The following is a 22,592-nucleotide window of genomic DNA, read 5'->3' as shown; positions in this document are numbered from 1 at the left end:
AAAAAAAAAAAAAAAAAAAAGTATCCACATACCAAATTTCATCAAAATCCACAGACCAGTACACATCCATGCACACACACATACATACATCACATCAAAAACCACTGTTTTGGGTTCAGGGTGACCCAAAACTGATATATCCACCCAAAACTCAAACTATAAAATTTTGACAAAAACAATACTTTCTCCATATTCTCCAGGGGATGAACCGACGCAGGTTGTACGGCTGTCAGTTCCGTCATGTCTACTGCACAATCTGCGTCGGTTCACATGAATATATGTGGCCAGCCTACCTAGACTAATTGTAAGACTGAAGACGCACAAAGGTATGTAACCTTCTAACCTATTATATTATTCCGTACAATTAGTCCTGGTGGCAAGAAAGTTTAAAATAGTTACTACAGTAGAGTCCCGTTAGTCCGAAATGGTTGGGACCGGGCCCATTTCGGATTACCGAATATTTCGGATTAAACGTTTTTTTGTTTTTTTTATTTTTTTTTATTAAAAAAAAATTTTTTTTAATTTTTTTATTTTTTGAAATTTTTTTGTCTTATTCTTACTACTTTTTTTCGGACGCAGGCACGAGCCCGGGATTGTTTTTCACATTACTTAAGGCTAGACCTATTGGCTGCAGCATTATCACTTAGTAAAATCCATTTGTGATTTGGCGGACGAAAATATAAAATGTTACGGTAATAACAAAAATGGTGAAATATTAATTTACTAAAATACTCTACAAAAAAGTCTATCTCGCCCAGCCGCTACAGAATACTTTGACGAGGTACAGCTAACTGTGTCAAAAGTTTAATAAAAAAATTCAAAAACTTTCCAAAAAACTTCAAAAAATTTCAAAAAAAATTGTAAAAATTTCAAAAAAATTTCAAAAAAAATTCAAAAAATTTTCACTTTCGGATTACCGAAGTTTGGATTATCGGGACTCCACTGTAGTTACACATCCGCCACTGGTTTTAGAAACAAAATTCAACCATGCCACTTCATTTTATAAAAGTTTATGTCTTTTAATTTAGGTAAGTGGTGGAAACTTATTACCTATGCTATATAAGTATGAAACACAAAGAGACACTGGATGCACTTATAAAGATTTAACTTCCCATATTGTTTGGTTCTTAAAACATACACTTTAATTAAACCTTTACTTACTTAAATCTTTTTTATTTAGAATTGAGTCAGAAACAAATCCAGGTAATATCTTTGATTTTAAAAAGAATGTTTTGATAAGTAACCAAAACAATGTTGTCACCATCATTCATTGAATGACTAGTTTATTTCTCCAAAAGCACAACTCCACCAAGCAAAGTGTCCCGTAAGACAAAATCTTAGAAGAAAATCTCCAGATCAGTCCCATAGGGACCCACCTGAGATGACTTTCTCTCACAAGACTCAATAGCCACACAGTTGCAAGACTTGAATATTTCCTTTCCACTTGAAGAACACCTGCATGTTGTGAGTGTCCTTTTTGTATTACTACCTACAAAAATGTCAAAGAAACAGAAAGTAAAATAAGCTAGGAAATAAAATTTTAGACACTAGCCTCCTGACTTGCTTATTCAACAATGTTCTTGAAAAAAATTATTGGCGACAGCTTTTCTCTCTGGATGGGACGTCTACTTAAGTATTCAAAAGTCAATGGTTCAAATTAACTATTTTATATCTCTAATGATTTGTGTTGTATTTTTGTAATAATATCTATATCTTAAAAGACATTTAGCGCTTAAATGTTTCTAATGTTTGGAATGAGGAGGGCCACGCTTTGGAATAACTATACTGTATACAATTTTCAAAGACCTTGTTAATGCTGTAAAAGTCCATTATTATGAACCTCTATTTGTACCAGTGATGACTTGATTATAACATGTTTGTAAATAAATTTGTTTCTATTACAGTGGTTTGTAGTTTTATGCTACCCTTTCATGGAATATCCAAAACCAAAGGACATAACGATAGTGAAATATAATGAAAATATTGGTAAAATTGTATTTGCAGTTAAATTCTATAAACCCAATGTATAATCCAGTCAAAATATATAAATTTATGACCCAACCTCTAAAAAAATCCGAAAGTTTTGAAACTTTGCACACATATTTCTAGGTACCTAAGGAAGATTATACCAAAAGTGCCCATAAATATAAGGAGAGCTTTCGTGACAATTAGCAAAAATCCCATTATTTTGTTTTTGGCTAAAATCTTGAGAACCGTTTGTCGGAGCTAAAAGTGACCACATACTAAATGAAAGATTATTAAATTTCCAACAAAAATGATGGTTACACTTTTATTTTATTCCTAATGGTTACCGAGTTATAGGGTGCTAAAATATGGCGATTTTTCTCAAACTGCCTTTACTTAAGTTTGCACCATTGTTTGCACCCCGACAGTTTGAGAAAAAAACGCCATGTTTTAAAGTCCTATAACTCGGTAACCTTTAGGAATAAAATAAAAGTGTAATCATCATTTTTGTTGGAAATTTAATAATCTTTCATTTGGTATACAGTCACTTTTAACTACGACCAAACGGTTCTCGAGATTTTAGCCAAAAAACCAAAAAAAGTACATAGGTACCTAGAAATAAGTGTGCAAAGTTTCAAAACTTTTGGATTTTTCAGAGGTTAAACCTTTTTTTGACTAGACTAGTAGGCTATAATGTAATATTGAATTGTTCAATAAAGTAATATAAACTGTAAACAAACAAAAAACTAAGAAAATTCTTCTTCTACATTTTTTTTTACTCAGCTCATATATATAACCAATTAATAATAATAACAAAAAAAACTAATTGGCATCTGGAGTACATTTTTATTGATATTAGAGGTGTGCGAGTGGCTTGATTTCTGAGCTGAGCCAAGCCTAGCCTACAAGCTCGAGAGATCAAGTACCAAGTCAAAAATTGAGCTCAAGCCGAGCTTTAATGTCCGCAATCAGAGACATGTCTTTAAAATTGTGATTTTAAAATTCATCCTATCACGGATGACGTTAATAATGTTTCCGAGATTGTGAGAAGTGATAATAATATCTGCACGATACCAAAAGATGTTCAATATTTTGCCTCAATCGCGGGAAACGATGGTGATGTGTACACATCCTCGGGATATCGTGTGTGTAATGCTTTTCTTAGAAAATACCTATTATTGATAAAATTAAAGAAATTAAATCATGATATGATAAGTAAAATGTTCAACTAATAAAAAAAATATATTTTAAACTATAACAATACAAAATTAGGGTTTCTATTATTCTAAACTAAAAGGACAACTAATCACTTTAATTTGTATAATCTTTTAACATCCTAGTTAAATTAATGTATCTGTAATACTTAAATGCTATGAGAAGGGAAGGAAACAGGTCCAAGACGTAGGAAATGGCGAAGGAAGTAGTAAGGCTAGCAGGTCAGAGTGTGGGAACTGTCTTTGGCAATTACATTAATGTATCTGCAATCCTAAAATTCTATGGGAAGGGAAACAGGTTCACTACCTAGGGAGTGGTGAAGGAAGTAGTAAGGGTGAGCATTGTGGAGTTTGGGAATGGATTAATGTATCTGCAATACTAAGACTGTTTTCAGAGTAAGCTAATGATTTTCCCTGAGCAAAGCTCGGTCCACAGGTACTGATAAAAAAAATGCTATAGCTGTTCCAAATAAATTGAATATTTACTTCAGTAAATTATTTTGTAAGCTATAACCATTCATTGACTATTGGAATGGTCAAAGCTATAACTATGTACTAAAACATTTGTTAAGGAAAATTTATTGATGTGAAATGTTACTATTACTACTTCTGGGTAAAACCACAAATCTGTGTTTAGAGAATTCTTGTAATCCTTAATTAAGAGTAAATGGATTGGAGTAATCTAAAATCCATCAGAAACAGTTTTTATAGAACTATTCAGAAATTCAAACCAACATCATCAGTAAGATAATTGATTTGTCAATTAGAGGTGATTGTTAAAGCAAATAAAGGTTCACGATTTTGTAGAAACCACTATTTGTTAATTAGTTGCAAGAGTAACAACAAAATTAGACCAAATCATCTTCTAGTCCTAGTGGATTACAATCTGTAAATAATATTCTATCGTTAAAAGAATATTCTACATTAAGGCCAAATAACAAAATGACATGGTACATATTCTTTAACCTTATAGTGAATGGATAATAAACTTCTATGAATAAATTGAATTGAATCATCAATTTTCAACTAAGATGAAAACTATACAAGTCCAAGTTGGTTATATGCGATGCTTAGAATAAGAATCACACACAAAGAGTGTTCATAATCAATTAATGTGTTGCATTTACCTATTATATTAACTCCAGATATTTAATCTATGGTGTGTTGATGGTTCATATAACTGGGGATTTAGGTGGAGTATTTGTGATTTGTTTATCATGCATACCATTCCATACTTACTTATGCTAAAACATGTTTCTACCACACCATTATATTCATTGGAAATTTAAAACTCTTACATTGAACATAAAATTACTTTATTTCTTTGGATAGGCCAGTGCATTCTATTTGATCTATGCAGATACCAATTGCCTCGACTATCGGCGTTAATATTTTATGCCACTGAACCTACGAAAAGAGTTTTTTTTAGGATTTTTGCATCGACTCATTTTACTTTTATTGGAGTGATAGAGAGATTTTACATTGCAGTGTAGTTTTGCAGCTTAAGCCTTGCTCGTCCTTGTGGATCTTGGACTATTATTTGGTATATAAATTAATAGAAGGTGTGTAACTCATATTCTGGACCAGAGTAAGTGATCTGCTTGCTCATAATCAGTAGGTACTAAAGTAGTAATACAATTTTAGTTAAAAAATTGTCTCTTCGGCAAAAGTATATGTACATTTTTTAATATTTTGAATTGTTATTTTATAGTGTTTTATTGCACTACTGTATTAATTATGCCAACAATGAGTGTTTTTTTTTTTAACCTAATACAAAAGATTACATTGTACTGTTAATATATTCAACCAAACATAGTGGATGATTTTCTGACTCAGGAGGTAAGTATAATCTTAAGAACAAAGTTTTTGTTGACAATCTCTTATTTGGTTGGCTTAATTTTTCTTACATTTTTGGTATATTGTTTATGATCTGAGCATGGTTGGAAGAAGTTAGCAGACTTTATAAACTGGAGCCAACAGAACAGAAGTCCTATTCCCAGTGAAGTACCATTCAAGCAGTCATATACCCCTTCTGGAGTACATTACCCTTTATGTATCCCCCACACACAAAGAATTTTAATAGAAACTTTTTAGTTCACAAGAAAACTATCTTTCCTCGTATAATCTGTCAAAGATTTTCTATTCCATCTTACTTTCTCTATAGCAAATTTGTTTATCAGAAATGTTAACATTATCTATGTCAATCTACTAGTGCACTCAAATTTATAAGTAACCATTTAATAGGTTTATTTCCTTTGTTTTGTATTATTTGGAAATATCTCTCTTGAATTTTTAAACAAACCATTACCGTTCAAAGAGAAACAATCTTATAGTTTTAACCAGCTAGATTGCATGCAACGCAGATTACCTTTAATAACTAATATGTTGTCATCTTTACTCGCTTCCATTTCATAACGATGTCTGTGATTGTTATCTTCATTGTCTGTTTCTGCTTAGGTAACTCTGCAAACTCTTTTAATGAAGAAGTAGCAGAACTAGCCAGTCAGTATTTCACATTGAAGAATGTCAGTGAAATTAATGTATTTTGCTGTGGACTACATGGTAAAAATATTGGTTTTAATAGATTTGTATCATATGGCTATCATAATAGCTAATAGCTAATTAATATTCTGTAAAGATGATAAACTTAACATGAGCAGCTACTATAGATTTTTGTAAAATTTAAGGAATATAAATTGAATATTTTTAACAAACTTTACAGTATAATAATCATAAATATATATACACATAGATTTTTAAAATTTTGTTTCTTTGGGTTTAGCTTTACTACTGGTGTCTAAACAAGCTGCTCTGTTAATTAATTGTCATTATGTTGTCAACCAACAATGCTGTAAGGCTTGTATGGATTGTTTACACCAGGATTTAGACTGTTGAGATGCCTACTGATAAGAAATGAAGTAAAAATATTTTTATGCTTAGATGAAACTAGCAGATTTAATAACAAAACATCTTTACTAGGTACTGTATTAGAATCGTATTAGGTTACTAGGTTCGCAGACAAAATATTAGACTTTTTTTTACTCAAGTCAGACTATTTTAACCTAAATGATCAATGGAATCTATATATACATAACTATGTGTATGTTGTATGTGCTGGATTCAACCAGCGGTCCATATTTGATACAAAAGTAAGAACAATTGTTGAAGGTTTAACTGAAACCTTTTGTATTACAGTACCATGATGGCACACCAACAACTTTACAGCCAAACTAACACATAAAAGTTTATGTTTATAAAAGTAGGGGGTACCGGTAGCTAAAAAATAAATTTTAAAAAGTTTACCCAAATAAAATTTTGAGATTTTGAGACCTTTAAACATATTGTTTTATCATCATTTCAGAAACTTTTAAAATGATGGAACACCTCATGAAATACGAAGCACACCCAATGAGGGTAGGGTCGGGCATAAACATTTTGGACAAGGATAACTTCATATCTATGATGACGGTGAGGTACCATAAGCTGGGGATTTACTTGGACTATGACTGTGATTTCACAAAAAAAGTATTGGAAAGGGTGAGTACTATCTCATTTTACTAAAGAAAAACAGGTACTAAAACTACAATAAGCTTTGTTGGGTAAATTATAGTTATATTCTAAAAGACTGCTGTAATCAATATTTAAATCATATTACGGCTCTCTTATACATGCTTTCCTTCTAATGTATTATTAACATCATGTAATTGTAAAACAAAACTAATTATATACATGTTGTTTGTGTTCATGCATCACAAATAAAATGGTTTGATAGGCTAACTATTTCCTTTTTTTTACATTTTTTTATATAACAGATCAGAGGTAGTCTATAATAAACGCTCTCAGCAAGGAGACCAAACTAACAAAATGTAGTTCAAAATACCTTGGAGGAAGATTAGACCCTGGAGGTCACAGAATAGAAATTAACAAAGGTAATTGATTAACTGTTTATCTTCCTTTGAGTTTCCCCTTAACAAAAGCTTATTTTACCACTTAATATTAAACTATATTCACTGGTATGTCTAAAGACCGTTTCACTTCATTTAGTTTTTCCCTTAAAATAACACTGTCACTGTCAAAGCCCGAACAGTTTTTGCATTTCCACCTGTTTCTATAGTCTCCAACTCGTTGCCAAATATTCTCGTCTCCAAACTCTGTACAAGAAAAGTGAAAAACGTCTAAACAATCCAAACACTGAACTCTTCGGCTAAGACGGCCATTTTCATCACGAAGCTCTTTCAAGCACTCTGCACAAGATTGGTCTGGCCGTGATTTTGATCTTGACGAATTTTCGGAGTTTGGTGTTCTTTCACTTCCATTCTTTAGTTTTTGAATGTATTCCAAGAAAGCCACACTTTCTTCTGATCCATCAATGAAACACCTACACACATACAATATGTTACCATATCTGAAAATGATTTGAGCAGTATTTAGGCTTATGCAGAACATTTGTTTCTCCAAAGGACAAGGAGAGATGATCATTATGTGTGAATTTTAGATACAGTTTATATTTTGTTTAAAACTATCAATAGGTTATGGTTAATGAATGAATAAGTCTATGACAACAACTCTCTGAAGATTTCTTTACAGGATTTTCCCTACAAGGTGGTCGTTATAAAATATGTTAAGTGGTGTTCAGTTTTTATTTGAGTGTTGTTTGCTATTTCTCTACTGTGTAGGCTCTATATAATTAAAAGACTAAAATTAGAAACCTTTTTCAACTACAGACCAACTGGTGTAACCATCCAACGACATTTAGTTAGTGCTAAATGTTAGATGTGGGCAATATGTTGTTGAACAAAATGTCAGTTCTCCTAAGCACCTATAGTCAACATTATTGCTTTACTAAATTAATTAAGTTAATTTAAGCCCATGGACCCCATTTGAATACAATTAGATAATCAACTATGTTGTGTAAGGTATTGGATAGCTCAATATGTAAAAAAAATCTGTATCAGTGTGTTGATAAAGGCTGCTTAAATACTGCTGAAACGATTATGGACATGTCGCAAGCCTTTGACAATGTAGCTACTGTAATATGGTATTGCTAAACAATCTTAAGATAATGGGCGTTAAGGGTGTTGCACATAAATGGTTCACTTCATATTTGGAGGATCGCTATCAATTTGTAGAACTCTCTTATTTATAAAAAAACAATTGGATACAAAAGACAAAATCAGATTTACTACAAATGCATCTAGGGGTCCCTCAGGGTTCTATTTTGGGCCCTATTTTATTTATATGCTACATTAAAAACCTCCCAAATGCATTGACTGAGTCAGCCAGTACATTAAATATATATACATTGATATTGCTGATGATATCAATCTTAAAACTTCGAGTAATTCAATTACTGATATTAAAATTAAATCATTAAATTAATTCTTGTGCAAAGGACACCTTCCTATATGGGTAAAAGATGTTTTAACAATTTACCTGGTTACTACAAATCAATAATAGGATTAGTATCTTTTAAAGAAAAAGTTTTGAATTTTTGTTGGAAAGAATTATTATAGTATGGATCAGTTTTTCGAAGACAAATCAATGTGAATTGTTTGTTTTGTTACTATGTATTTATTTTTACCTATAAGCTAGTTTATTTTAGTATAGTTTGACAATGTCACCTGTTTTGTCTGGCTGTGCCAGATCATTTAAAAAAACGTAATGTGACAATAAAGATGACTTTGACTTTAAAAATTCTACTGAATTGGAGCTCAAAAATATTGAACAATTCTTAACAAACAACAATTTAACACTCAATACAAACAAGACAAATTTTGTTCTCTTTCATACAAATAAGATCAAAAAAGATCAAACCCCTAAAATTACTCTAAATAATAACCCGATCAATCAAGTGAAATCAACCAAATTTTTAGGCTTGATAATTGGTGAACATCTAAATTGGAATGAAAATATTAAGTATTTGGTTGGTAAAATTAATTCAAGCTTGTTTGTTTTAAGACCAATTGCTTATCTCTGTGATAAAGCTGTGTTAAAATTGATAAACCACTTGCTTATAGAATGTCATATTGGCTACAGAATCGAAATTTATGGTGGGACAGCACAAAAAAATTTGGAAAATTTGATTAAGGTTTTAAAACTACAAAAACAGGCTATTAGAGTTATTGAAAGATTTAAGGATAAGAAGTCAGTGAAAAAGTACTTTAAAGAAATTAAAATTTGTACAGTTTATGGTTTGTATATTTTTAAAACTATTAAGCATGTTTATAAAGATAAAAACACTGAAGTATCCCATGAATACAATACGAGGTGGAAAAACCTTACTGTAAAAAGTCATCATCGGCTGAAACTTTGAAAAATATTTTTTAAAGCCTTTTGTATTAAAATTGTTAGTTGGGAAGAGCCTTCTTCTCTACTTCCATAAGGCACCGGCTTACCCCCTGAAAAGACTTTCTACGTGTGCTCCAGTAAAGTTTATAAAACACTTTTACCTGTTACATTTCCACTTCTCAACGTATCTACCAAGCCTACGCCACAAACGGTCTGATTCCATTACCGTACAGGATATGTGATAAATGGAGGAGCATCCAGGACACTGAACCTGAAGCTCCCAGGGGTCTCCCGAGGGACCTTGGTCCCGGAGCAGCAGACGACATTCCGGACAAGCCACATCCCTCATGTCTCTAACCTATGAGAAACTGACTACGAGCAAATTTACATATTGTTTATCAGACTACACCAGTTTGACAGATAACAATTATCATGGCTAATGAATCAATCATGTTTTACTCTCTAGTTTTTGTTTCATAAGATCTCTAAATATTACGTCAATTACATGTAATTTAATAAATGTCATAACATTTTTTAAAAATTACAAAAATGGAAAATATAAAATGTAACAACTTTTATAATCGTTATTTGATAAAAATGTATGAGAATAATCTTCATCGGGGATACAAATAAATAATAACAAATATATCAAATATGTTAACAATATTTTTTTTAATCGGTGTCCCAGTAGTTAGCAAAACAGATTTCAATTAAAATTTGTAGAATAGTTGGAAGACAAATTTGATTTTACGAGATTTTTTTATGTAAACTCAACATGGTAAAATTTTTATTTTGCAAAAACAAAATAACACTTTAGGTTTAGACTCACAACTGTCTGATGAACCAGGATATTGAGATCCTTGAAGGAAAAAATTAAATTTCTAAAAGATATCTTCTAATCTAAAATCACTTATTTTTACATGCTTCTCATATTGGGATTTCAGAGTTCTCAAATGAGGATGCTGAATGATAGTTATTCCTGGTTGATTTTGAGTGAAAGTAACACTACCTTGAATGAACTGGAAGACCTCAACTTCGGACTGACCAGTGAAGTTTCTCTGGCAACTCCTGGAGTGACCTTGTACGACCTTTACAAAGTCAACTACTCATCTCCTCTTATCAAACAAGTTGGAGCAACATGGAACAATTCTACTGGATTTGATGTAAAGATCAATGGAACTAAAGTGAGACAACGTTCAAACTTTAACGCAATAAAACTTAAAGGAACTGTGGTTGTAAGTAGTTGATGTTTTTAATGTGCTTCACATATTCTCCAATTGTATATTATTGTGTTTTGCTGTTTTGACGTTTTCTGTTGTCAACGGGTGTATGTTGGTTAGAAGAATTCATTGAGAAATATGTTCTTCACACATTATTCAGTTCAATGTATTACTAAAACAATAATAATAGTAACTGATTTATATCTTTTATTTTTAGGAAAAGCGATATAACTTTATCTTTGACATATTCTATAAATTTACAGCATTCCACATTAAAAATTGGATAATTAGGTATATAGTACAGCTAATTCAGAGTATTATTAAATTTGGTTTTTTACAGCTAACAAAATTTGAAACAAACTCCACGAATGCAGAAGAAAGGATTCTTGATAATAATATTTCACCACATTTAGACGCAGTATCTCGGTTTGCATACATTTTGTTTTTAAAACTTCAAGACATGTACAACTTTACGTAAGTTAGTTTTGTTTTTGTACTAGTAGATTGTATATGTTTATGATGTGTTTTTTCCATTCATGATGAGTCTATATATATATAATATATATCTTAAAAATATATATATATATGTCTATTATCTATCTATAAACTATAAACTTAATACAATGAGGATTTTTTCTGTAACTTCCATTTTCCAGCCGTCCTACTCATCAGATTTTTTTATTAAAATGTCAATTTCAAGCTTATGATCTAGTGGAGGGGAAAATTGTTATTAACATAGCAATTTCCTTTAGTGCTTTGTCCCCCAAGCATTTGATTTGGTTTTCGAGTTGGATTTCAAAGATCCTGTGAAGCTGATCAACTTTCTTTGTGACCGTTTATATGTGAAATTAATGTGAACAGCTGATTGAGTTCATAGTGAGAACTACTTACTAAACAGTAAACAAGCTGCTTGTTTCCATTACCAATTAAATTGAAAACATGTTAGGAGTAGTTTTCAGTAATTATCTTTAAATGAAAACTATTTTAGTTTTATTATTGTAGTTTGTTAAAATAATGGTGCAATATGATGAAAAATATAGTTCATCTAATACTTTAGTACTTTAATACTTTCTTATTAAATGGCGACGATAAAAAGTAGGTATTTTAAGCCAAGTATGAATGGAGATGAGTGTAGGATACGTCAGGGCCGATTTACCGAATAGGCACGGTAGGCACGTGCCTAGGGCGCAAGGCAATTGTCATTTTTGGGGGGCGCCAAAAAATTGGAAAATAAAAAAAAATGTGGCTGTATTTGCACGCGATCGCGGTAAACTGATAATCCCTCGCGGCCGTGTAGACATCTTAACAGTCTCCCGCAATTGTGGCAAGATGTTAATTTTTTCTGTGGTTGTGTATACGTCATCATCGTCCGTCTCCCGCGATCACGGCAAAATTCTGACTATTTTCGGCGGACGTGTGGACAGCAAAATTGTAGTCTTCCTTGATTGCGGCAATATATGAACACATCCCGCGGTCGTGAGGAGATTATCACCGTCTACCGCGAATGAAGCAAAATTCTAATCTTTTCCCGGGGTTGTGTGGACATTATCATCTTCTTGCGTGATCATGATAAAATTCTGATAATCCCTAACAGCCATGAAGACATCATCGCCTCCCGCGGTCGTGAGGCATTGTGATCCCCTCCCGCCATTGCGGCAAATGGTACTCATCTCCCGCGGTCGTTTGGAGGTCTTCATCGTCTTTTGCGAATGAGGCCAAATTCTGATCTTTCCTGTGGTGGAGTGGACATTAACATCGTCTTACGTGATCGCGGTAAAATTCTGATCATCCCTCGCAGCCGTGTAGAGTAGCCATCATTATTGTAACTCCCGCGGTCGTGAAGACATCGTAATCGTCTCCCGCTGTCGTGAAGACATCGTAATCGTCTCCCGCGGTCGTGAAGACATCGTAATCGTCTCGCAAAGTGTTAATAATATCCTGCAGTAATGTGGAGATCATTATCGTCTTCCCCGATTGTGGCAAATTTCTGACTGTTTCCCGTGGTTGTGTGGACATTATCTTCGTCTTCTGTGATCGCGGCAATATTCTGATCATCCATCGCGGCTCTGTATATCTTATTATCGTTTTGCGTGATTGCGGTAAAATCATGACCATATCCCGCGGTTGTTTAGACATTATCATCGTGTCATGCGATCGCGGCAATATTCTGACCATCCTTCACGGCTCTGTAGATCTCATTATCGGTTGTTTTGTTGGTAAATCATGATCATATCCCGCGGTCGTTTAGACATTACCATCGTCTCATGCGATCGCGGCAATATTCTGACCATCCTTCACGGCTCTGTAGATCTCATTATCGTATTGCGCGATCACGGTAAATCATGATCATATACCGCGGTCGTTTAGACATTACCATCGTCTCATGCGATCGCGGCAATATTTTGACCATCCTTCACGGCTCTGTAGATCTCATTATCGTATTGCGCGATCACGGTAAATCATGATCATATCCCGCGGTCGTTTAGACATTACCATCGTCTCATGCGATCGCGGCAATATTTTGACCATCCTTCACGGCTCTGTAGATCTCATTATCGTATTGCACGATCGCGGTAAAATCATGATCATATCCCGCGGTCGTTTAGACATTACCATCGTCTCATGCGATCGCGGCAATATTTTGACCATCCTTCACGGCTCTGTAGATCTCATTATCGTATTGCGCGATCGCGGTAAAATCATGATCATATCCCGCGGTCGTGTAGACATTATCATAGTCTCTCATGCGATCGCGGCAAAGTTCTGATCATCCCTCGCGGCCTTGTGGAGACATATTATCATCTCCCGTGGTCACGGAAACGTCGCTGTTGTCAAGCGCCATTGCGGTAAATTGACAATTCCAGGTAGAAATACAAAATTCACGCATAATTCCGGGTTAAAAAAAAATTCACGCTTAATTCCCAGATTTCCCGGTTGGTAGTCACCCTGTTATATATATTGCAAAGGGGCGCTAGTATTTTAGTTGTGCCTAGGGCGCTGACATAGTCAAAAACGGGCCTGGGATACGTGGCGCGATCTTGTAGTCTTGTTAGTGGCTAAGGCCGACATTCCTTAGACACGGCTGTTAATTAATAGCCCATACAGCTAATGGCAAACTATAAGGACCTACAGTTTATAGTGGCATCACACAGGTAAAAAGTGTATTTTCAACCTTCGCTCATATTCATAAAACTTGAGCTCGGATAGAAAAGAGTCACTTTACGCCCTAGTGATGAAATATACCATTCAATGGGCTCCTTTTTTGATAGTTGTAAATCTCTCTTTGTGGTGTAGATCTAACATCAACAAATTCAATTTAATATTAAAAAAACATATAGTCTTTCAAAAGTAAAAGGGCATTGTTAGTGTAGGCTCAGAAATCTTTTGAAACCTTTTAAAATGCACAAATTTGCGTACGGGTCTCCTTATGTTCTTTAAATCTACTGTCGGGAAAAAAACACACCTACCATTGATTACAGAAACGAGATGGTGGTTTCCAGACTCAGATGTCATTTGTCATTGGGCTTTGAATTAATGATGCCATGTAACATAAGGTCAACGTTTGTAACAAGACCAGGGTTTGGACTGTTCCCTTTCAAAATGTAAAATTGCCACTGGCGTAGAACACACGCAAAAATCTAGTTCTACCATTTAGTCTTACACAATTATTTTTTCTTTATACAATAGTTTTAGTCAATCGGTTGTGTGGCAGAATATAATGTATAACTCACAATATAATTGCAATATGAACAAATCAATTTAGAATAAAATGGACATATCATTTTTGTTGTAAAGAGACCAATCAATCGTCACCTCCTAAAACTTTGAATGTCCTCAGGGTTAGTTTATTTCGAATAGGCCACTTCATAAACTACCTTATACCACAGACAATGTCTATGCTTATACCTATAGTTCGGCCACTTAGAAAGCGACCTCCTCCAGCATTGGTTTAGCATTAGCGCGCAGGTCGTTTTCTAAGCGGCCGAACTATAGTGAGAAATTTCAGCCCAGTCAATTCAGTTGTTTTTGTGACCACAAACAGAAAAATTTTCAGGCAACACAAAATGCACCTCTATTTAATGTTTTAAGATAAAAGATAATTTAATTATGTATCAATTATTTGTTCCGACAGATTTACTTTTGACGTGACAGAGTCTTGGGGCTACGTGATGCCTCACGGAGGACATGACGGGATGGTAGGTCAGCTGGAGAGAGGGGAGATAGAGCTCGGACTGACTCCGGCGACAATGTTCAAACATCGCATGGACACTGTGGACTTTACTGCACCCGTTTGGAAGTTCAGGTAAGAATTATTAAATTTTGTTTAAAGTTTGGAAAATTTTCTGCCACTGATATAACATAAGTTTCAGATAGTCATTTGTTCATGAATTGGAGATTTGGTGGAGAATCTAGAACATGACAAGATTACGCCCAAACCAGGCACTTATTTTGTTGATCCATTTATACAAAATTTTAACTTTTTGTTGTCTTATTTCAATTATAATTTGTCTAAAATGATCCTTTTACACATCAACTCACAATTGCCAACGCTGAACTTCGAAGAAAAAACTATACATTGTAGCGTGTTTCTCAATTATGTATTTGTATTTTCGGTTTGTGTTTTTTACTGTAAAATGTTTCTACAAGCATTAAACATACACCCACAAAAATGTTGAACAAATACATTACTACACCCTTTAGCTACTTAGAAACATTTGAAAGTAGTAAAATTATTTAGTGAAGACCTGATTTGGCAAAGAAATGCAATGGATTATTTGTAAAATGAAAATATATATATATATTGTGGACTGCGATGTATACTTCATGGTAGTGTATGTTTTATACAGTAAATGTTTATAGGACTTGTTTCATTTTCCGCCACCCTAAATCACTGGGACTGTACAAAGCACTGGTGATGCCTCTGTCACCAGCTGTGTGGGTCTGCACAGGGATATTATGTGTGCTCGTAGTGGCAGCGCTGCGTCTCATTCATCAGTTTGAGGTGTCTGATTGGCCGGACACTGAACTGTCCTGGAGTGGCAGCGCTGTCTTGGTCATTGGAGCTATCAGTCAACAAGGTCAGTTTGAATTGGCAACTCTGTCTTTAGTTTGGGCTGGCAAGTACCTCGTACTGTATTTCTGTCCGTATCCTCTCACTGTTCTACTGATATAACCAATTGACTAGATTACACACTGCACACTTTATCCCTATGTTGGCAGGGCTGGCCAGTACCTCGTACCGTGTTTCTGTTCGTATCCTCTCACTGTGCCTCCTGGTGCTGAGTGTGGTGTTGTATGCATTCTACGGAGCTGCAATAGTCACCTCCCTCCTCACACCCCCCGCCAAGAGTATCAGAACCATCAGACAGCTGTTGGACAGCCCCATCAAGATGGGGGTGGAAAATACTGCCTACACAAGGGATTACTTCTCAGTGAGTAGCATCTGTGACTGTTGAAACAACATAGAACTTGACACGACGAATTCTGATTATTTTAAAGTTGTCGCCAGATTTAGAGGAAAATGTACAAAGTTTGATTGAGCCGCCAACAGAGTGTGCTGATGTAAGTTGTTCATTTCTGTCAAATACGCCGGCTGATTAATCGAGTCAAACTGATAAGGATGACTTATTGTAAGTTATAGAATCTTTAATGTCACATAGACTATTTCAGTAAGCAAAAACAAAAGGAAATTGTATTTTGGACTGTGGCACACTCTGTGAGTACTAGTTTATTCAATCTTGTTTTTCATTTTATTTCTGGCTAACATTATTAAACAGTCTACTTAGAAAGCTTAAAACACTAACAGGAGCTAGATTTGCAAACAATTTAGTGAAGTTTATTAAGCATTAAACTTAATATGTTTTAATAAGCAAATCCTACATAAGTTTTGCCTTGAGTTGTAATAAACATTTTAGCAGAGGAACACTTCTAATTGAAGACATTTATATTTATTTTTAGTCTCTGTATAAACACTGTTTCTACAAAAATTGTCTTCATAATCAGTCTTCTCAACCAATAGTATCAAAGTTCAAGTAGTATTTTTCATCTATTGCTAATAATTACTATACTTGTGGATTTGCAAATTATATACACACAAACAATTGTATTTTGTCATATTATTTTAAGTTGACCTATTACATTTTAATATGTTTTATTCATCATTGCCTCCAGGATTGATTATAGACAATATAAATGGGTTACATACCTTACGTCGTCAATCCTAAAATAAGTCTATGGCGACTAGTTTCGAAACATCAAGGTTTCATTGTCGAGCCTCTTGCCTCTTAAAAACATTGTGACATCTTGTCGTCGTCATTATACACAGTACATTTAACATAAACACACGAACACGGACACATACTATTTACAAAAATGAATGCACGGCCGGCCATAAGTACCGCGGTGACGGACACGATGCAACTAACCGACTCCTGTCTGTTGACATTGACCTTGGAGGGGGTGAAACAGCTGATTGTGAGCGCTTCCGTTATCAATGTCCTCAATCCTATCAAATATTATATTACGGCCAAAATTTAGTTTTTCATTTAAAATGTCGTGAGGATATTTTTTTGTTGCTTTGTAGATTTCGAAGCTTTCTAGAACATTCATTAAGGAGCCTTTGGTGCATTTGTGTAGAATATTCAAGCTATCATTGCAGCTATTAACGTTGTGGTTTTCGTTAATCAGGTGTTCGGCGAACTTGGAGTGTTGGGTTCTCAATTTAGGTTTAGGAAGGTGTTCGTTGAACCTTTTCTTGAACGAACGACCTGTTTGTCCTATATATATTTTAGGACAGTCACTGCAAGATAGTTTATATACTCCAGTGTCCTCAAGGCTGTTTGAATGAGTTATTTCGGTAGTACGTGGATTTAGGAGGCTTTCTAATTTATTCAAAGTTTTGCAGGCTAAAGTTACGTTATGTTTCTTCAATTCGTTTTTCAGTGTATAGTGTAGATTGCTACCATATTCTATGGATATAAAGTTTTGAACGGGTTTTTCTGTTTGCTTTCTGTTTTTTTGTTTACGGATGATATTATCGATAATGTTACTGTTATAACCATTGTTGACGGCTATGCACTTTAATAATGTGTATTCATCATTGTAGTCTGCTTGGGTCATAGGTATTTTTAGAAGCCTGTTAACAAAACTATTGTAAGCAGCCATCTTATGGGATTGTGGATGATTAGATGATGCGTGGATGGTATGGTCTGTTGTTGTAGGCTTTCTGTAAATTTTGTAGGCAATGTTGTTGTTATTTTTGGTCATTGTGAGATCTAGGAAGTTGATTGAATTATTATTTTCGACTTCGAGCGTGAATTTGATGTTCTGAGTAATATTGTTCAAGTAATTATTCAAAAGTTGTAGTTGCCTTGGATTGCCATTAAAAATCAAAAATGTGTCATCGACATATCTTTTATAGAACATTATTTTCTTAGAAAATTTATTGCTGTCGGAGAGGATGTTTTTGTTTTCAAAACTATTGAGGTATATTTCGGAGAGCACACTCGATAACGGGGAGCCCATAGCGAGTCCCTCTTCCTGTAGGTAATATTTCCCGTTAAAAGTAAAGTAGTTCTGGTCTAATGTTGTTTTCAATAGGTATATTAATTCGTTGATGGCGTCATTACTTAGTTGGGAGTTAGTAGACAGGTTTTCTCTAGCTAACTCTAACGTTTCATGTATTGGGACATTGGTGTATAGGTTTACAATATCCAGTGATGCTAAAGTATGCCGGTTTTCTATTTTAATATCTTTCAGCAAATCTATTAGCTCTAGGCAATTTTTTAGGCTATGGTTCTCGTTCAGTTTGATGTTATTTCTAAGAATTTTGACTAGAACCTTTGCAATTTTGTAGGAAGGTGCTGAGGTGAAATTTACCAGAGGTCGGATAGGCATGGTCTCTTTGTGTATTTTTGGCAATCCCCTCAATGTTGGGGCCTTAGGTTTAATCATTTTGAGGTAGTTGCTTCGGTCTCCAATGATGATATGTTGTGATTTATTTATAGCGTTTTTTATTTTTGTGTGAAAAAGGTCGGTAGGATCTTTAGAGATTTCTTTGATATTGTTATTGTTTATGAAATCTAAAACTTTGTTGTTGTAATCGTCAGTTTTCATGATCACAATGCACTGCCCTTTGTCAGCTTTAGTTGCAATACATTCATGGGTGATTGGTTTTTCTTTTATAGATTTTATGGTTTTTATATCACTCAAGAGATGTTTATTTTTATTTTTATTCCGATTCAGTATTGATTTGACTTTATTGTCAATGATTTGTCTGACATAATTTTTTGAATTTTCGTCTTTGATAGAGCTAATGGCTATCTCAGCATTTAACAGTTCGGAAGTTAGGTTTTTGTTCCAATTATCATTTAAGGTGTTGTGCTTTAGTCCTTTACATTAGTCCTAAGACTCCAATTTACACTAAATGCACTGTACCAATTATTTAGTTTGAGACCTTCACACAAAACCTGCACTCAAAATAATAATCTACTGTCATCATAAGTTTATTGCTACCAATTAATACAATAACATGGAGAGTGTTTTGTTCAAGAAATCAACAGATGCTTTAACAGCCGAACTGTACAGAAAGAAACTCCGAACCCAAACTGGATTTATGGCTGTTCCCAAGGGGATAGAAAGGATGAGGATTAAAAATTATGCATTTTATGCTGAAGATGCAACGTTGTATCCACCAATAGACAAGACATTTAGCAATCCCGAGAAATGTGAACTCACCGAGATTGAACTGTTCCCTCCATATTTGGTTTCATGTCCTGTTCAGAAGACTTCACCTTTCAGAGATTTTGTATCTTGTGGGTAAGTGGCATATTATTAGTATTTGATCAGCACTTGTAGTTGTGGCATATGGATATTTTCTAAAAGGTAGTTTAAGTAACTAGGTGGTAGTGAACTGTTTTTAAAGGTCAAGGTATGGGCTTGTAACAATTGGAACATACACAAAGCACCAGAAAAGTGCTTAGTGAAATACCCAAGGGAAAAGTACTAAGAGTATGTACGGGACACCATGATTGACCCGCCCAGAGCTTCAGAAAACAAGAGCTGTAGAGGACTGCAGAGGATGGAGAGGAAGAACTCAGCTTGAAGAACAAGAAGACTTGGAGAACTCAGGCACATTGACACAGGACGCAGGGTTCTGGAATCCTGGGTCCTGGCCTTGAGGAGCTTCAAGACGTATATTTTATTTTTAGTTCTGATTTGGTCGCTTAATAATAAAATAAATAACAATAATACTGTATGTTTTGAAAATAAATATTCTTTTCCTATTTTTCACGTCTCTGTTTTGCCTCTAGGTTACAAAGGTAAACAAAGTTGTACTCCTATTCTTGTTTCAAATCAGATCTACAGATACTCAAATGTTTTTAGATTCGACCTGATGCGGGAGAGAGGAATCCTTTATCGAGAGAACAAGGTGTGGCATCCGCATCGGCCTGTGTGTGTGGGAGAGAAGCAAGTAGCTCGAGTAGACCTGGAATCTGTCATGTTAGCATTCATGATTCTAGCCGCTGGCGTGGTCTGTTCCTTGCTTATACTCATAGCTGAGAGAACTATTCACCGACTCAGACAACCAATTCAATATTGAGTATTTAATAACCATTTGATGCCCTCACTAATGTTAAATTTGTTTAGTTTCTATAGAGGTTTGGTTTAGAATTTAAATTTAATATTTTTTTTAATTGTTAACTATCACAATATCTAGGCCCTATGTTTTTATTATAATATCTATGATCTATAATAGGTCATAAAGGCTAATAGTTGACAGACAACACATGGTTTGTTATTTGTTATATAAGGTGTTTTAGCATAGAATAGAAATTTAATTGTTGGAATAGTTATGTTTAGAAACCCTTCCCGACAGACCGCCACCGCCCACCACCACCCACCATCGTTCGAGCGAACACCATTACCGCACCGATACGTTGTACAGCCTTCGGTCTCGGTGGTGTAGTGGATAGCGCACTGGGCACCGGGCTGATGATTCGAAGGTAGTCGGTTCGAAACCCACAGGAGACATTAACTTTTTGATTCGATTTTTTTCATTATCAGCAAGTTTGGTTTGTTTGGTTAGGTTATGATGGTTAAATTTTATAATTAAAAAACTATATAATACTAGCTGACCCGGCGAACTTCGTATCGCCTAAGTTATAGGTTTCCCCTAAGACAGACCGATGGAAAGAAAGTACCGTTACGTTTCATTTTCAAGATGATCTCGTTCGCATCGCTCAATCACGTCTGGTTGAAGTTCGTTCGCTACGCTCACTCACCTTTGGGTTGGAGCTCGTTCGCTACGCTCACTCACCTTTTGGTTGCAAATTAGCTGTTGTCATAAATGTAAAAGAAATAATAGTGCTGCACCCTGTTGGTAATCCTTGTAACTTTAATGCTATTGAAGATCATAGAACAGAACCAACTTGTTTAATTGAAACAGCTGTTAAGATTCATTAATTCCATTTCTCATAAGGTTAACATGGGAAACTCCAGAGCCACTGGGGCGGAGCCCTTTTAAGAATTTCGAAACGGGAAATAGTTTACGTCCGATTCGCATACCTACAGAATTTACACACCAAATTTCATAACGATCGGTGAAGTCGTTCCGGAGGAGTTTGCAGACAAACACTGTGACACGAGAATTTTATATATTAGATTTTAATATATGAACAGAACTATTTTTGTTATTAGTAAACCTTCATTCGATATTTTCTTTATCAGCAAGTTTGGTTAGCTTGGTTAGGTTATGATAGTTAAATTAATTTAAATTTAACCTACAAACGATACGTTTTGACAGCGACAGTGATGGAGATAACAATTTCCCACGATCAGTTCGGCTATGGACGGTATGATGCATTCTGCACGGCACGGCGCGGTGGTGGTCTGTCGGTAACATCTTGTGTTTAAATGCAGTTTTGTTAAAAAAGTTACTGTATATTTCAGACTACTTTAAGATATGCTTTTTGCTGATTGTGAGCACAATGCTTTTAGTGATAAAAAAGTAGTTGAATCTGAGAAACTAAATTAATCAGCAATAATGGAATTTTTGTCGGTAAATAGAACCAATGTTTGTCTTTTCAGTTACAAAATAAAATATGAAACAAAACCTTTACCAATATTGTTCTGTAATTTATTTTCCAACACCTTGTTTCATTAAATAGCAAGCTTGTCCGTTCAAATATGAGATACCATATCCCTAGATTTATATTTCAAATTATAAATAATTCTTTAGAGAAATAAATACATAAACAGATATAAGAAAATAGTTTATTTTGAAGAATACCTTTACATGACAAATAAATTATGGCTATTCATAAATATTTAATTATTCACAACAATAAAGGAAAACTCATATGCTTACAATAAAAGTATATACCTAACCGTTTATATATAACATATTACTTTTTAAATATTGTGAATTAATAAAAATAGTATAAAACAGCCTTTGTATTTCAGTCAGTTTTTGAACAATTCTTAAGTAAATTATTTAACTTGACAAAGATTGTAAAAACACATATTTACATTACACATAACAACACAGAAATTATAAAATAATGAATCTAAATTTTAACAAAAAATAGACTATTTATTTAAATTTACAAAAAGTGAAAAGAAATCAAACTATAAACAATTTAATTTTTTCAACAACAATAAATTCATAACAATAGGCTTTGGCTAAGAAAATCTAGTTCCAAATATAGACCCAACCTATTTTTTTCTAAATATTTGAATTAATTAAATTGAGCAGTGGTAAAAAATAACAGTCTTGTGTTAAGTGCACTAGATTATTGATAGTTATTATTATTAGCATATTCATTGGTAGCGGTCTTATTTGTTTAGTGGTGAATTATTTCCTTGAACTCTTACGATATAGGACCTCTATGACGTTACAGGACCT

The 22,592-nt window shown here is 34.1% G+C and overlaps 2 protein-coding genes across 2 annotated transcripts; one reads left to right on the top strand and one right to left on the bottom strand.

Moving 5' to 3' along the window:
• The first annotated feature begins 6,551 nt into the window (after positions 1–6,551).
• Positions 6,552–20,691, top strand: LOC128992903 (ionotropic receptor 75a-like). The gene is made up of 8 exons (XM_054416647.1): positions 6,552–6,716; positions 10,412–10,702; positions 11,028–11,161; positions 14,820–14,990; positions 15,548–15,765; positions 15,908–16,119; positions 19,239–19,504; positions 20,072–20,691. Exons 1-8 carry the CDS (start codon positions 6,552–6,554, stop codon positions 20,286–20,288), a joined length of 1,674 nt encoding a protein of 557 aa, XP_054272622.1. The 3' UTR covers positions 20,289–20,691.
• Positions 6,983–9,759, bottom strand: LOC128993617 (uncharacterized). The gene is made up of 2 exons (XM_054417621.1): positions 9,629–9,759; positions 6,983–7,557 (listed from the first exon to the last, which is right to left on the bottom strand). Exons 1-2 carry the CDS (start codon positions 9,688–9,690, stop codon positions 7,176–7,178), a joined length of 444 nt encoding a protein of 147 aa, XP_054273596.1. The 5' UTR covers positions 9,691–9,759; the 3' UTR covers positions 6,983–7,175.
• Positions 20,692–22,592: the final 1,901 nt, after the last annotated feature.

Source organism: Macrosteles quadrilineatus, unplaced genomic scaffold, assembly GCF_028750875.1.
Source record: "Macrosteles quadrilineatus isolate MER2022 unplaced genomic scaffold, UCM_ALF_1.0 Scaffold_4__1_contigs__length_99947679, whole genome shotgun sequence".
Classification (NCBI taxonomy): Eukaryota; Metazoa; Arthropoda; class Insecta; order Hemiptera; family Cicadellidae; genus Macrosteles; species Macrosteles quadrilineatus.
The sequence above is the reverse complement of the archived record's forward strand: the minus strand, read 5'-3'. Positions and strand labels throughout refer to the sequence as shown.

What these genes read in the sequence shown, in the direction of transcription:
- LOC128992903 (XM_054416647.1), top strand. Translation starts at nt 6,552, where the DNA reads ATGATGGAACACCTCATGAAATACGAAGCACACCCAATGAGGGTAGGG. An exon ending in CAAGACATGTACAACTTTAC is followed by an intron (nt 11,162 to 14,819) that starts GTAAGTTAGTTT and finishes TTGTTCCGACAG; the next exon opens with ATTTACTTTTGACGTGACAG. An exon ending in ACACAAGGGATTACTTCTCA is followed by an intron (nt 16,120 to 19,238) that starts GTGAGTAGCATC and finishes GTTTTGTTCAAG; the next exon opens with AAATCAACAGATGCTTTAAC.
- LOC128993617 (XM_054417621.1), bottom strand. Translation starts at nt 9,690, where the DNA reads ATGGAATCAGACCGTTTGTGGCGTAGGCTTGGTAGATACGTTGAGAAG. An exon ending in GAGAAGTGGAAATGTAACAG is followed by an intron (nt 7,558 to 9,628) that starts GTAAAAGTGTTT and finishes GTATGTGTGTAG; the next exon opens with GTGTTTCATTGATGGATCAG.